This window comes from Mytilus edulis, chromosome 2, assembly GCF_963676685.1.
Source record: "Mytilus edulis chromosome 2, xbMytEdul2.2, whole genome shotgun sequence".
Classification (NCBI taxonomy): domain Eukaryota; kingdom Metazoa; phylum Mollusca; class Bivalvia; order Mytilida; family Mytilidae; genus Mytilus; species Mytilus edulis.
In genome coordinates this window covers 15,658,151-15,675,910 of record NC_092345.1, presented here as the reverse complement: position 1 = coordinate 15,675,910, position 17,760 = coordinate 15,658,151, and the positions used below count along the sequence as shown (strand labels likewise).

The following is a 17,760-nucleotide window of genomic DNA, read 5'->3' as shown; positions in this document are numbered from 1 at the left end:
AACTGTGACTTTTTGTCCGTTTTGGTTTATAAGCCCTTCATTGTTTTAATATTTAGATTTTCAAATGTATTGGCCTCGAGCGTGATATCACTTTGTATTGTCGAAATAAGCATATGGTGAAAAATAAAATGGTACCGTTGATGTTATTGAAAAGTTAAAGACTGTTGTGTATACCTCATGTAATGAGAGGTTCAAGTACGAGAATGAAACTTCTCAACAGTCTAATAAAACAAGTGACCACAAATCATTGGAGGTGATAAACATGATGTATTTCGTAACACGTTTTCTATCGCAAAAAATGGAAAACATCTGTCTTAGTGTCAGATTGTCAAAATGAAGTCGGTATTTGAATTTACATCCCAGCTCCTTTGTTCTAACAGGGGTGATCTGAGCCGGATCGCCCCTACCAGATCACCCCAGTTTGAGTTTCTTTGTTATGCATGCTTTCCTTTGTTCTGTAACATTTTGGCGGGAATGTCAAATCCACTATAAAACTTATAATTAATTATACGGAAAAGACTATCTATCAAAATTCACGTAGAAAAAATCCAGTGTATATGCTGGGATTCGAACTCAAGACCTTTAGCATATCAAGCCACGACAAATACCACTACACCAGGACGACTGGATACAAATTAATAGTAATTTGGCATACTTAAAGGAAGCAAGATCATTTTATAAGTGGGGCGAGTTGTCAAGCCTTTATGCAGTGGGGTTTAAACCTTTTTCCTTAATAACATGAATAAGTGAGTTTTCAGACAGATTGTTCAATTTGATTTTACACTTGTTCAAAAGTGGGACGAGTCGATAAACAAGAGTGGGTTGATTTTTTTATAAAGTGGCGATATAGTGTGGGCCGATTGGCAAGTGGGGCGAGTTGACATTATTTGATATCTACTCATCGTGTTTGAGGGTCATTAAGGGTATACATCATATAGTAATATATAAAGTATATTATAATGGTTGTGTGGCATTCTAAACTAGATTTTATGAATTGTAAATGGTTTTCCGTCTAATCTAAAACAGCTGGGATGTAAAATAGTTATCCCATTCGGACTTGGTGTGTCAGTGTTAGATCACCCTCCGGCCTCCGGCCATCGGGGTGATCTTACACTGACACACCGCGTCCTTATGGGATAACTATTAAAGATGATTTAACTTTTAGTTCTTAAATTCTAATGAGACACTGGTACATGTATCAGACATTATACGTGTTTTTTCTGCACTGCTATTGCGAAGATGGTTTTACCTGAACAAGCAAAGCATTAGCAGACTTTTAAATTGTGATACCTATTTTCAATCATCTTTATTAACTTCTCTACAAAAATGTTCTGAAAACAGTCGATATTCGAAGACTTGTTTGACTTTAGCATAGATAGAGTGCCCTTTAACTTATTGACTGTAAAGTCAATGTTCAATCTTGAAAAACATTAAGTAATAGTTTATTATGAATACAAAAATTCCGTTGGAACATTCATTTGGATGATTTCGAGTTTGACATACTGGTATTGCATTGCCTCCGATCTTTTGTATAAAATACGCCATTTTCTACATTTGAAAATGCCTGTACCAAGTGAGGAATATGACAGTTCTTGTCCATTCGTTTTTGATGCGTTTTGTTATTTGATTTTGCCATGTGATTATGGACTTTCCGAATTGATTTTCCTCTAAGTTCAGTATTTTTGTGATTTTACTTTTGATATTGTTTTGTTGGGCTGCTGTCTCATTGACATAAACTAAGCATATCCATTTATTGATATCATTTTCGATGGATGCTGATATATGTTTTACTAATGAAGCATTATTGTAAAAAAATACACCAGTTTTGATTATTGAGGATAGGTATGATGTTTCATTATATGAATAAAACATAAGCAGATTGTTACCCCGGGGAAAACTAGTCAGATTCGGTGGATGTTATTGAATACATTAAACATTTTACTTCCTGCTTTATACTGAGGTTCTAGATTAGGGGATTTTTTATTCGTTATTTTTTTATGTCATTTCTCTGATTTTCATAAGTATGCCCATTATTCTCCATTCTCTATATTCATGCACCCCATTTTTATCATTCTTTATCATTTAACCAAAGTTTTCTCTATTCTATATGTTTTTTCCTATTCATTTGATCCTTTACTTTCTTTTCTGTATACCCAATCCTGACCCTCCCTATTTCTATTGTCCATACAGTTACTGATTTTTGTTTTGAACGTACCTTTGCTCGTTGATTTTGAAACCACACTTGTACAACACGCACTGTTAATCCTGTTTCCGAAGCTAACTGCTCTCGTACCTGTAAAGAAATATAGAATATTGAAATATTTGAAAATAACTTTTAATATTTTTCAATATTACTTGAATGAGTCGTTTTATATTTGCAAACTTATAGTTCTATTGATAAGCCAAAAGACACAGCACATAGTGAAAATATCTCATAACTGTACAAACTAATTAGATTTAGGCATGTATTATATATTTTAAAGATCTGTTACACATCTTGAAAGCACATTAGCTCATGAGAAAACGAGTTAACTACAGGTTTTTGATAGGGTTCGTGTTACTCATTATTTTGTTAGTTCTGTGTAGTGTTTTAGAACTATTTTTCGTCTATTCGTCCTTGTTTTTCTTGGTCATGAAGTTTCGTCGAGTTTTGGTGTGTGCTTAACCCTTTAGGTTATTCTTCTATTTAAGTATTGCTTTAGGTCTCTCCGCAGTTACTTTACGCATATTCTTTAAGCGTTCGAATGTAAGTTCTAGTTTATGGCTATACAAGTCTGTATTATTTACGTGGTAACATATTATTAGTGAAAGTATTTAAACATGCAAATATTCCACGAAGAAACATTTTTCCAACTTGAGATGTCGTTGGTTTTTGTGCTTTGTGATATACTACTCCACAAACTGGTTTCTTTCTTTGAAATAAACTTTCCTTAGGAAATTACATTGTCTGGTTTTAAAGATGCTTATAAAAAGTTGCTTCGCATGCAGTGGCGGATCCAGACATTTTCATAAATGGGGGCCCACTGACTGACCTAAGAGGGGGCCCGCTCCAGTCACGTCTATATTCCCTATGATTCCCTATATAAGCAATCCAATTTTTTCCCAAAAAGGGTGGCCCGGGCACCCTGCCCCCCCCCTGGATCCGCCTCTGCCTCGGTAATAGAAATCCCCCCAAAAGATGTATATATTTTCCATCGAAAATCATGTAAAAAAAACTTAATATTTACTTTCCGACAGGGTTTGGGATTAAGTTCAAATGCTGCCTTAAACTTTCGTCTTTGTTGTGTATTGAGTATTGTACGTGGACGTTTTGCTGCCCTATCTAAATCGCCATCAAAATCTTCATAACTGTCACTATCGTCTTCCACTGAAAAAAATAATCCCAATAATTAAAAAGTCTTTATTATTCTCAATTTGTCATTTTGATGTAAATTGAATATTAAGATAATTTATTCATTCTGAAAAGATGTAAATTGCATAAAAAAAAAGATCAGTGAAAAAGTCGTGCATGTTTAAAGCTGACAAAAATAAAGCATCAAATCTAGCTTGAAGTTAAAAAACAAAATTTTAAAAATTAAATTGTAATTTGTCATCTTAAAAGTTAAAAAAAAGTTCATGGAAAGTCAGGTATAAAATAACATAATATCTGTTACTGACAGTACACACTGAAAATGATTGACAGTTTCTTACAAGACGAACACTTTCTTTATGCAAAATTATGCAAATGAGATTCAAATTTATTTCCTGGTCTTCAATGCATATGCTTATAAGACTTTGATATAAGTGTACGTGTGGGTGTCCTAACATCTGGTAGATCGTTTTTTGATTGGATTACAGAATTGGTTTGTCGTTAGTATTGTACATATTAATGATATTCTAAATTCCCCGTTCTTTATGCTAATTAGCTAGCATAAGTACAGTATTGTGAGCCTTTGTCAACCAGAAAGTACAAGAAAAACGAAGATGAATATATTTGTATATATTTAGTGACGGTTATGACATTTTCCAATACGACAATCATCGAAATCAAGATTTTTGTGGTTGAAATTTATTTCAGTTTATTTTTAAGTTGTTCATTTTTTAGTAAAATTTTGAAAAATTTATTGCAATAATGCATCAAATTTTGTCATTTGTCGCTTAAAGTGATTTTTCATGTCATATGCGTTTTTTCAGCTGTCCAAATCAATATCAATGCATTTTGATTAAGTGGTTGCCAGATATGATTTTTTTATAATGTTTTAAAAGCCTTAAAACAATGAACTTTGAGTAAATATCAAACGACGAAGCCATTTAAAATCACATTGTTTAAATTTTACAAAAACTATATTTGAGACATTGTTTTCAGTACATTATCCTCTAATTTGTATTTTACAGTTCAAATACTTTAAATTTCCAAGTTCACCAACTTATTTTGTCTGAAATGTCGAAATACATTACCTACACTTTAACGATTGACACCTGATAACTATATTTACCTGCATTGTAAACCGGAGGTATAATAAACGATGTTACAAGCTGTATCTATTTGTTTTTCGCATTTGGTACATGAACACTTATGAAATGAAACTATGATTGATACAAATAGATCAAAAATTGATACAGACATGAATAGGTTTGCAGTTTTATAATGTTGTTTCCCAATTCTATTGATTTATTGATGTTTGCTTAACGTACAGTGGAAAATATTTCAGGCGTATTCAGAACGATGTTCAATTCGAATGATAAATTTCAGTCTCCAGTGATATGATAAGGCTCATATTTTATAACTTGTCCCCTATCTTTCGTCGTTTACCCACACACCCCTTAAAAAAAGAAACGTTGACGACAGTTACCAGTAAGATTTAGGCGGGAATTTACACATACAATATATGTACACATTTGATACAAATGACTATTTATTGAAGTATATCTCCTTGCTTCGAATTGGAATCGAACCAATTCTGGAAAATCTTTAAGACGATATGTTGTTCGTGACAAGATAATTATCAAGACATTAGATAAACATAAAAAAATGTCGTTTACAAAGACTTAACATCAATGTTGTCGATCTAAGATACAATTGACTTTGAGAAACATGTAAGCAACATGATATCTGTAACTAAGGTATATGATCTAGTTTATAAGGTTTGTAAACATTACGACAATGTTCGTGGTATTAATATACATTTGGAATACATAGAAAAAAGTAAAATCACAAAAAATAGGACATATTGAAATTATTGGAAGGAACTTTCGAATTTTGTTTTGCTTTTGAGCATTTTAGAATTTGTTTTCACTCCACAGTTCTAAAGGAGCACCCATTTAACTTTTAAGAGGGTTATGGGTTTTTTTTCTCAGTCAGTACAGCTTTTATTTAGTTTTTCAACGTTATCGATCAGATTTTTTCTTCTTCAAAATTTAAAATTATAAGATATGGGTAAAATCTCGGAATAATTTCTTTTGTTAATTGCTTGACAAGAATTTTTTAAATTGGGTATCAGAACATTTTTTTTAGGAAAAAACCATTCCCCCCCTTTTTGAAGTAATATATCATGTATCTTATTCAAAACAGCATTATCTCTTCCAAACAATTTCTTCAAAGGTAGACATAAAGTGAATTATTCAAAGAAAAGTAAACGCTGGCCGAATTTGGAACAATGTCAATGTTTGGCTGTTCAATCTCTTCGTAGCAGAAATAAACTCTAAAAGTACAATGACACGCAAGTCCAAACAGCGCCTGCTCCGTCTTTCATATACAAATAGAAACGGAAACCTGACGAACGGAAATAAAATAACGCCCAGTGGCAAATATTTCATGTATGCTATTGACACTTCAAATATATAAGAAGGTTAGGGAACCAGTTAGTATTTCTTTTTTTTTAAATAAAATTACCAAAACGCTTTACAAGTAAGAAACGTTTCAAACTGATTATGTTTTGAATCGTCTGCCAAATGAAAATGGCGGGAAAAAATAATTAATAATAAATAAGACTCTACAAATGAACACCACAACTCCGCCTGTTGTAAAAATTAAAGACGTGCCGTAGAAAACGTTTGTATTTAATTCGGTAAACTTTTGGTTTTGCGGTCTTGTTAAGGAAAAATCCCGAATGCAAAAATGTAAGAGGTTATCGTAAAAACTTGTAATAAACATCATGCAGAACTGACGTAATTAACGTCACAAATAAAAAGTCTTTTTATTTTGGCATACAAAAAAGCTCTAAATGGATTGATGATTCAATTACAGAGATTTCTGCAGTAAATTATAGAAAAACAAACAGAATGACACGTTCTGTTTATAGAATGACAGTTTAGTGACACAGATCTTTGAAGCTAACGGCTAAACAGCGCCAACTTTTCACAATTAGCAATGCAAATGAATGCTTGTTGTACTTTCGAAATGTTAATTACTCGAAGGTCACACTTCAAAAATTTAAATCTTAATTGATGTGACCAGTGTTCGTGGAACATTTTCTTTGTTCTTAGTTGACAATTGTAGCACGGTATGAATTCAAACTTATTTTATGACAAGTTATACTGCCGTGACGTTAACATACTATGTACACTCAACTAATAGGAATTTAATTGAAAAAGTTAGACATTAGGCCTTGGAAAAGAGAATGATACTTATTTTTAAAATAAATTTGCAAGAAACATGAGAAACAAACAATAAATGTCAAATTTGTAAATATAGTCATCATGGATTTGTCAAATTTATCAATCTATGGTAGTACCAATTTGTCATTCAAAGTCATACCTATCAGATTCAATAACGTATATATATGTTTATGTATATAAAACGCTTGGGGTGCCTGCGTGTTAACATGAATGACATAGTTGGATGTGAAACGCAGTTGCTACTCATCTTTTTCGCAATTTAGCGTAGATTTTATGAAAAATATCCCTGACTAAAGATACATTAATTGTCGAAATGAAATTAGGTGAGGTAAAATTGGTACCTCTAGTGTGCCCAAACTTATCTTTTCACATCAGATACATATGTTTTCCCCAGGTTACATGTATATAACTTAAACTGAGACAAAAATGAATAAAATATATTTCGGTTACCTTTTGGACTATATGAAAGAACACTAAATTCTTTGTCGAAATCAAATCGACAAAACAGCTGTCCATCTTTGAGCACATATTGGTCCCCTTTCTGTAATATATGGCCACATTCCACACACCGGAAACAGTTCATGTGATATACATTTCCATTAGCCTTCATTACCAGTTCTTGAGCTGAAATGCAGTAGCCACAACCAGAACATTTTCCACGGAATAATCTGAAAAAAAGTATACATTCAATTAGTCTAAACCTTAATATACATTTAGGAGAAATGCAAGGAAAAATTCCAATATTGTTATACGCAGATGCGGATCAAGAATTTTGAAACAGTAGGCAATTTCAGGAGTAGAACATGTAAAAAATATATTCATTAACGATATATGTAGCTCCAGGAGTGACAACCCGTACTCCTACCCTTCCCCACTTATTCTGGTTCAGATGCGTATATAACGAAGTGTTGCGCGATACATTATTCAATTCAAAACACCACATAGCCACTATAAATACATTTAACGACACTTTCTCCGAAAAATCAGAAAAAAAAGAGGTTATTATAAGTGATAACGTTAAATAAGTGTCACAATTATAAACAAGTATTCTTTTAGCTTGATACATATTTGTTTGCCACATACACCAATAGTTATCAAAAGTACCAGGATTATAATTTAGTACGCCAGACGCGCGTTTCGTCTACTTAAGACTCATCAATGACGCTTATATCAAAATATTTATAAAGCCAAACAAGTACAAAGTTGAAGAGCATTGAGGATCCAAAATTCCAAAAAGTTGTGCCAAATACGGCTAAGGTAACCTATGCCTGGGATAAGAAAATCCTTAGTTTTTCGAAAAATTCAGAGTTTTGTAAACAGGAAATTTATAAAAATGACCACATTATTGATATTCATGTCAACACCGAAGTGTTGACTACTGGGCTGGTGATACCCTCGGGGACAAAACGTCAACCAGCAGCGGCATCGACCCAGTGGTGTAAATAGTTATCAAAGGTACCAGGATTATAATTTAGTACGCCAGACGCGCGTTTCGTCTACTTTAGACTCATCAATGACGCTCATATGAAAATATTTATAAAGCCAAACAAGTACAAAGTTGAAGAGCATTGAGGATTCAAAATTTCAAAAAGTTGTGCCAAATACGGCTAAGGTAATCTATGCCTGGGATAAGAAAATCGAAAAATTCAGAGTTTTATAAACAAGAAATTTATTAAAATGACCACATTATTCATATTCATGTCAACATACAGGAGAAGGTCATTAAATTTTGTAATATAAGTCAGTAACTCATGTCAATCATAAATTCTGCATATATGTATATATAAAGGCTCACTGTTGAAGGCCATACAACGACATGTGGTGGTTTAAATCTTTGACCCTTGGTCATTGGTGGATGTTTGTTTCATTTGTATTCATATACCAACTACTTCTCGATACATTAACTGTTTAAGTCAATAGGTCCAGTTTTGAGATTTTCTATTTCCTGCAGGTCAGTATCGCTGGATAAAAAACATTTAATATTGAATCAAAATTTTCGATAAGGTCCAATTTTAAATTTTTCTATTACCTGCAGGTTAGTACCCAGACAGATGTTTTTGAATAAAAAGTTTTTATATTGATTCAATATTTTCCGAGGCAATAACCTGACAATGTATGCAAAGTTACGAAAGTAAAGTACAATCAACCTCCCTTATTTATTCAATCCAAAATCGGCGTGGTTAATAAGATTTCCTTAAACGCATGATGTGCAAGTCGCAATGTCAGACGGCTAAAACGGAAATATCGTATGACTAAATAAGGTACATGTACTATACTGCAGAGTCATCAGTACTGATGTCAACTGCACATACAGATATTTTGAGGTCCCTCGTGTGTGGTACTTTGTAATTGAAACATCACTTGTTTTCGTGCAGATCAAATGTAAATACCATTTAATTGATCTTATATTAGTAAGTATAGAACAGTCCTTAATCAAAACTCAAATGACGGACATATATTTTGGTATGATAATCAAATAGGTTTAAATATATTCTTTATAATACACATGCTTTATAATAATAAAAAAAAGCCACATTGGACCACAAACTGTAAGAGTAACATTTGATAACAAATGAATATATATATTAAAGCAATCATAATTTTTCACATTAGATTGAGATAAACTAGATTTCCCAGCGTCAACGAATTCAATTGTGTTGTCAAGTGTTTAGCTTGACGATTAAAGCAAAAGTTTATATAAAAACAACAATTTTAAAACGAAATATGAAAAAAAGATTAAGTATGAATACAACGACCAATGCCCTTGTAGTCAGGAACTACTAACCAAAGTTCACCCCTCGGTTTTTGGTGAGGTTGGTGTTTCTAAATCTGTAGTTTTTGGTGAGGTTGGTGTTTCTAAATCTGTAGTTTTTGGTGAGGTTGGTGTTTCTAAATCTGTAGTTTTTGGTGAGGTTGGTGTTTCTAAATCTGTAGTTTTTGGTGAGGTTGGTGTTTCTAGATCTGTAGGTTTTGGTGAGGTTGGTGTTTCTAGATCTGTAGTTTTTGGTGAGGTTGGTGTTTCTAGATCTGTAGTTTTTCGTTTAGTGTTTTGTATACTTGTATGTCTTCGTGGTGTTGTCTGTTTTTCTTCAACCTATTGCTTTTCATTTTCCCCAAATTTATCTTTCCTCTCCTTTTCATCGAGAGATGCATGCGCACAAAATGAGCTTTTTAAAATTGCTATGAAGCATTTAGTTTAATTTTATTTTCACAATCTCTTTCAAAAAAATTGTCAAAGTTCGCACATAACAATTTTATTCCTCTTAATTATTATGCAAATGATAAATCAGAGATTTTATTGTATTGCCAATATGAACTATCCACCGAAGAGCAAACAAGATGAATGTAAACAACTACAGGCCAACGTACTGCCTTCAACAAGGATTGATTGATTGTTAATAGTTTAATGTCTAATTACAAGTATTGCATGTATGTTCATGACGGGAATAAATACATTCAGTAGTTTCTGCATGGTAGGGGTCGATTGTGACGTAGGGCAGCTAATTTGGATTTTCACTTGAAAATTGTGGTGTGTTTAATAGGGATGTGCATTTTGCATAGCAACTGTCAAACTATTTACCCCTCACAAATTTGTTTGAAACATTTTTCCTCAGGTAGAGAGCATGGAACTCTCTCTACACGATGCATCGGATTTAACGTCCCTATTTCGAACGGACGTGGCTGCGTATTTCAACAATAGTCAAAACCATTACTGAAATATATTTATAAAAAGCCATATTATAACAACTATCATGAGAAAACTAACGACCCAATTTAAGCCCACTTCTCACGCTGATAACTTTCCCCTTCATATTTATGAATTATAATATGCATCTTCTTATCAATCAAAAAATTATTTGTGACATGCATTGTATTTTTCTGCAAAATCTTGATAAGTAAGGATATATTGAAATATACATAATTTTATTAATATTATCAACAATCAATATTGGTCGAATTAAACCGTGTGAACAGCCTTGGATATTATATGTTAAGATATCATTATATTGTGCTCGCATCAATACAATAACCATATAACAATATTATCAAAATCGAAGTCGGGTTTAATCGAGATATTTTGAAACGGTTAATTTCTATATCAACGATAGACGATCGTATTTTCTGATAGGGTATTTGCGTATTAAAATCAAAAATGACATTTGTGGTCAGCAAAAAGTCTTATTTGCGCTAAGTCACTTCTGCATTTTGATCTACCGATTTTTACACGTACACATTCAACTGTTTAATTCCAGTTAAAACCTGTCAATTGTGATGTTTTAACATAAGAAAAGACTTTTAAGTCAGATGATCCCAAGTGGGTAAAATTGGTTAAGGTTATTTGTTACAAAGATATTTTTCCCTGTCTATATCTCCTCTGAACATTCTTCCAGCAATTTAATTGAAAAAAATGTCCCTCATTCTCATAAAGTTTTCTCCAATTATTTAATAATAAAGTCAACAGTTGTATACCGCTGTTCGAAAGTCATAAGTCGATTGAGAGAAAACAAATCAGGGTTACAAACTTAAACTTGGCGAACACATCAACTATAAGAGTTAGATATTGAAGATCCAGAAGGGAGAAGTACATTTATTGTTTTCTATTCATGATTTTTTTTTAAAATATTTACATAAATGAAAATATCCAAATAACATCTTAGTTTATCTTGTTGTACGGTTTAAAAAAAACATATTTACATACTTATAAATGATGAATAAATACTAATTAGTAATAGAAAACGTAAAATCATCATAATTATCACAAATTATAAAAAGAAAAAAAAATATGAGAGAACAAAATACAGTAGTAATAATAATAATTTTTAATAAATAATAATAATAACAATAAAAGTGTTATAAATAAATAACATTCGACATTTTAAAGAGATTGATAATTATCACTGATCAAATGTCATTTTTAAGACTTGATTAAATGGAATGAATTATTAATTTATTTTAACACGACAGAAAACCTAGATTTTATTCCAAGTTTAATTTGTCGATTTCATATCAATTTTACAATTGCTGAATTAATTAATCATTGTTGCATTTTATTTTCTCTGTAAACATTTGAATGAGGCCACTTTGGAGGGTAACTCTGAATTTGAATAACACAGGTCTTTTGTTGTTTTCCTTGTTTAGAAATTTAAACGCTTTCATGATATTTACTTTTTTTTAGTATTCCGTGTCGGACTAAATGCCTAAATTTAAAGTATAAAATTACCACTAAAATTGAACCTGACGTATATTTTTTTTGTTTACTTGTAATTATCAAATTTGAATATTATCTTTTGTACTGAAGAATTAAACTACAAAAGTTGACTTTAAAAACAAAACATTAATTTTCTCAGAGGTGGCGTAATCTCTTGTATCGTTGTTTTGTTTCTTTTCAGAGGAATAATAATTAGGTCAATTATGGTCGAGGCTAACTCGACTTGTCATGACACTTTTACTTTTAGCAGACGATAACATCGCCGCCATTACAATGACCTAGTAATTAATGACTGACCTTTTCTCTTTACATAAAGAACAAGAATTGCATACCACAACTCTTGTATCATGAAGTCTTTGTTTTTGTTGCCATTTTATCGAACAAAAAATGTTTCAAACACAATTGAATATAGTAAGCTGAAAATACTACATATTTTAAAAATTACAAAACGAGATATAATTGCATACGATTATCTACCACTTTTGGTACTTGTCATTCTAGGTTAATGGCGGTAATTACCGATTTACTAAATTTAGAATACGAGTACATGTGCATGGTACTATTATTTTGCTTGTACTATTTGCACTATATACTATTTGACTCTAGCTATCTAATCCTCACACTTTTATGCTCTTCAACTTTATACTTGTTTGGCTTTCTAACTTCTTTTTAACTGAGCGTCACTGCTGAGTCTTATCATAGACAAAACGCGCGTCTGGCGTAGTTAATTATAAGCCTGGTACCATTGATAACTATTTACACCACTAGGTCGATGCCACTGCTGGTGGATGATAACTATTTACACCACTGGGTCGATGCCACTGCTGGTGGACGTTTCGTTCCCGACTGTAGCACAAGCCCAGTAGTCAGACATGAATATCAATTATATGGTCATTTATATAAATTTACTATTTACAAAAGTGTAAATAGTGGATTTTTTATCCATGGCATAAATAACCTAAGCCGTATTTGGAACAACATTTTTTGAATTTTGGGTCTTCAATGCTCTTCATCTTTATACTAGTTTGGCTTTCTAATTCTTTTGATCTGAGCATCACTGATGAGTCTTATGTAGACGTAACACATGTAGGCGTAACAAATATAAGCCTTTGATAACTATTTTATGTCAGTCGCAAAAAGAAGAAACAGAAATAACATTTTTTAATATTGTGGTTAATATAAATGTAACCCTCGCCCTTATATTAGCCTTACTCTGACGAGTGTCTTAAACTAAACCCTAAATCTAAAGTTTTAAATACACCCTCTTTATAAAAAGAGGCCATTTTCTTTTCGATTTCAAACACTTTCTAACAACAGACACAACAGTCAGTTTAGCATTACAGTTATATTTCATTGTTCTACATTTGATTTACAGATCTTGAACCATTGATATATTTGCTAATTTTATGTACAGTATTCAAAAACTCTTTCACTTTAAAACTTCAAATCGTTAAATTTTTATTTTTTATGTTTAAATTCGGGTTTATAACAACACTGTAACCGACTGGATACGACAATTTTATTACAGCTGTTTGTTTAGTTATAACATTCTAACCATACGACTCCACTTCAATTATTTGTATTCTAACGGCTGTTGAACCTAGCAAACTCCACTTTAAACGTACAATCATACTTTTTAAAGATCTCCGTGGGGGTAGACTTTCATTTTTAAATGCACCTTTACGAGCCTGTGTATGACATAGTCAAAACCGATTTAATGCATTCAAATATTTGTTTCTAAAATACAATATCTTTGTTTGCACATGAAATATACAAATATTGTATTTAAATGTCATTGTAGATTGCGAAGCAAACACTTTCTTTCCTGCTCCCCAATATATGTATACACACTTATAGAAACACTTTCATACATTTTCTCTGTCAGGTTTGTTGACATTTTTTTTTTTGTTGACGGTAAAAAAAAATCCGAAAATAGAACAAATGTTAAGAAAGTTTCGTAAATAATTGAACCTGACAAGAAAACGCATGCATTTGTATTACCAATGTTTATTTAATACATTTGTACAAGGGAAAAATAAGAAGGGACATTCACTTCGCATTCCTTGTTTCGACCACAATATGTTTGTTTTAAATGTAAAATCAACATATTTGTTTTCCTGTTAACTTATTTGATAACAACGAACTGTTTTTTTTTTTAAATCAAGTTGTTTATAACAAAGAAATTACAAACATAAAGGAATATGGGTGCCGTTCGTCCTATATGAGGTACATCAATTTCATCTAGAAATCGACATTACACAGGAGTGGAACTTTCTTATAGTGGTATCAGGAGACAAATAAATAATACAGGGAAAAGGAAACTAGTTTTCCTTGTCGACTTGTCAAAAGAGACAATGGTCCCATATAATATCTCAAGATTTTCACAATCTTTTTAAGGTTTGTGCTGAAATATATTTTTTCCACACTTCTTGGGCTCAGTGAATTGTGGCCTGTCACTGCCTCCCATTCCATGTATGATAATTATAGTAAGATTAAACAAGTAATCATGAAGATTCTTATTCATGTTTATCTAATTTTAGAATTATAGAAGAGGCTGATTTATTTGGAAGCACATATGCAGGTCGTGTCTGGTTCCAATTTCAGGATAAATTGAGTTGCTGAACACGGCTACGTTTTGAACTACACCTTTACATTTGAGGTAATATTAAAAAGTAAAATCAAAAACATATTGAACTCCGAGGAAAATTCTAAACGAAAAGTCCCTAATCAAATGGCAAAATCAAAAACTCCAACACACCAAACGAATCAATAGCAACTGTTATATTCTTGACTTAGTACAAGCATTTTATGTAGTAAAAAATGGCGCCTTAAAGCTGTTTTTTAAGTAGTTGAACCTCTAAATTGTATGACAGTTGCATCAAATTCTATTATATTGAAAACGATGTGTGAACAAAATGGAAAATTAAAGGGATTATATAAGAAAATTTTATTATTTTCTATTTATAGCCGTTGACCTGTTTAGGTGTGAAATGTAGAGGTCTAGAAGCCTACTTCAGTTAAATTTATCATTTGATTTAATTCATAATGTTTACTTTTAAAAACATAAACAAGATCTTAACATTTACTAAAATGGACCCTTGTCAAAACCAAATAAACAATAAACTTGTCTCTTTTTCATACCTAAACGCAATGTTGTTATTTTTCTCTATCACAACTCGATCGAGGCCTTAATCGACTAAAGAACACTGAATTATTTGAAATTATAAACATATGTATACATGTATATATTAAATTTAAGGCTACACATTGTAGTCTACAGACTTTTTGCTTTTTTTCTAGTAACACGCATCAATTAAAAAGTATTGATGCATATCTCCCCATTTCAGGTCAATTGACAAAAAGTAAAAAAAAAAGTAATATGGAAAGAAGAAAGAAAAAAAAAAGAAAGCTTGGAATGATATATAGAAGGAAACAAGGGGAAATAGTTTATGTTTGATTAACTTCAACGTACTCGACATTTTGATACTTAAATACCTGTAACCGTTAAAAGCCAAAATAGTTTAAGTCATTTAATCTTTTATATATACACTTTTTGCAGTCATAAGTACTTCTTAATCAAATAATCGGTTTAGAAGGTTGCCGTTTGGTGAAAGTTACTTACATTCTTATAAGTCTTTGTAACCCAAGAGTTAATTCCCCTTTCAATTAGGTCATTTCTTTGTTATGCCAGACTTAAATTTGGACTTTTAAGGTCAAATAATATGTATTAAATGCAAAAATATTTGCATAAAAATGTTTTGTTAACACATTAATATTAATTTTAAAAACCTATAAAAATGATCAATTACATGAATTCGTAATGATTCATGAATGCATTGTTATCAACAATTTGACAGACATAAGCTTAAGTTATTTAAATAAATAGAACAACGAATTGTCTGAAAGGTCGAAAATACTTTATGAAGAAACTGTAAAAACAGGGAACGACAATTCATTTCTACATAAAATCATTCAATAAATGCGAAAATTATACGAAGAAGAAGTAATATATGTAACGGGACAATCTGCCCCGTATGAAAAACCAATACATAAAGCAACAGCCATAATAGCAAAAAGACAGGTGGCCCATGATAAAACAATAACCGATAATCATTATCTACAAGTATACAAAATTGTAATGGAAAACTATAATAATACAAAAGAGAGGTTAAAAGATACCAAAGGGACATTCAAACTCATTAATTAAAATTAAACTGACAACGTCATGTCAAAAATGAAGAAAACTATTAAAACACGAACATCAGAACTACAAAACACAACATTGATAACTAAAGACTGACCAACACGAACCCCTAAAAAAACGCAGGGGGAATCTTAGATCGATAAGACAACGAAACCACGTGTGGAGTAGGATATGCCTACCCTTCCGAGGCATTCGAGACAGACCCGCGCGGTTGTGTCCATGTGTTCGGTTTTTAGTTATTTTATGATTGTCTATATAGACTGTTATATGTCTTCTCGTCGTTATTCATGTTTTGACATTATTTTGTCGATTTCTCTTCGACTGGTGAGATATGACGCTCACTTTGATAACTTCTGCCTATTTTAAAAAAAAATGAACTTATGAAAAAAATACGACCATCATTCCCTTTTTCGAGAAAGAGATATCGACTTGAAACTTTGATATACTACTTTAGTTTAGATATATTTCGTCAAATTATTGAATACATTTAAAAATCTAATTCTGTATAAGATATTTAGTTTGATAATTTCATAATATTAATCCTGATTGATAAGACAGTCTTCAACATCAACCGTTTAACCAATTTCATTTCAACCAGTAAATTCATTATTTAGCCAGTTTTGATAATAACTTTCAGTCTATAATTTTTAAATTGTACTGAATTATATAGGTAGCTATACGGTATTGGTTTTGCTCGTTGTTGAAGGCAGTACGGTCACATATAGTAGTTCACCTCAACGTCATTTTAGACTATAATTGATAGTTGTCTCATTGGCATTCATACGGCATTTCCTTATTTTTATATCAAAGAAAAAGGTTGCTTACAAAACAAATGGATCTAGAGTTGGAACAGTAGTAATAATTATTTAAATGAAAGCTTGTTCATATTAGATATGTTAACCCAGGAAGACTTAATCAGGTGCGAAGTAATTACTACCTGAGAACTTGTAGAAAACTGTCGTCTGGTGGAGACACATCCGACATAGAAGGTCTAAATATTTACACATAATATACTTCAACTTGACACTCGATAAAAACAATAAAGTAATAAAATTGTCACCGTTGTACAAATTTGTCCTTAGAATTTAAATATTTTACAGATAAACAGTATAACGGACAATAAGAAATCTACATTTATTTTTATAATCAGTTATTATAGCCTTGTTAAATTAAAATATAACAGAATTATGTCTTAAATTTTTGTATTATTTTAAAGAATAACCACAAACATTTATATATGTGAGTATCAAGAAATTTGTCTCGAATTCAAAATGATTTTATCATTAATTTTTTAACATAAACCAGTTACACAATCTTGATGCGACGTATTGATAATAAATTTAAAACCATGTCTCCTGAATTATATGCATTCGGAATTGATCTAAAATGTCATTCGGTACTGCTGTATGTACACATGAAAGTGCATCTATTGTTAGTCTGCTTCAATAGAATGACATCTACGGTTTAACAAATATATTCAGACTTTTTTGGCATTGACAAAAACAATTCATATAAAAGGTCTATATTTGCTTGGGACAAGAAAATTTAAAAATGTTATAATCCGATAAATCGATTTCTTTTTTATTTGTTAAACTCTTTAAATCTTTATTTTAAAATGTGCAAAACGTATCAACTAGGAGCGTTGTCACTTTTCAATATAATATCGATTTAAATGATCTCGACCCTAAGATCAGACTAGATTAAATAAAAAGGTTGGATTTAGTGAATAAATGTTTTTTGAATAAAATTC

General features: G+C 31.4%; 1 protein-coding gene across 4 annotated transcripts in view; it reads right to left on the bottom strand.

Annotated features, from left to right (window-relative positions):
* LOC139511560 (LIM homeobox transcription factor 1-beta-like) overlaps nucleotides 1-17,760 on the bottom strand; it is a 40,145-nt gene that overhangs the window by 6,064 nt on the left and 16,321 nt on the right. For all 4 annotated transcript variants that reach the window (XM_071298392.1, XM_071298395.1, XM_071298393.1 and 1 more), the window contains exons 3-5: nucleotides 7,048-7,265; nucleotides 3,228-3,367; nucleotides 2,216-2,293 (exon numbers count right to left, since the gene is read on the bottom strand). In XM_071298392.1, the coding sequence (XP_071154493.1) occupies nucleotides 2,216-2,293; nucleotides 3,228-3,367; nucleotides 7,048-7,265 (436 nt within the window). The remainder of the gene's footprint in view (nucleotides 1-2,215; nucleotides 2,294-3,227; nucleotides 3,368-7,047; nucleotides 7,266-17,760) is intronic.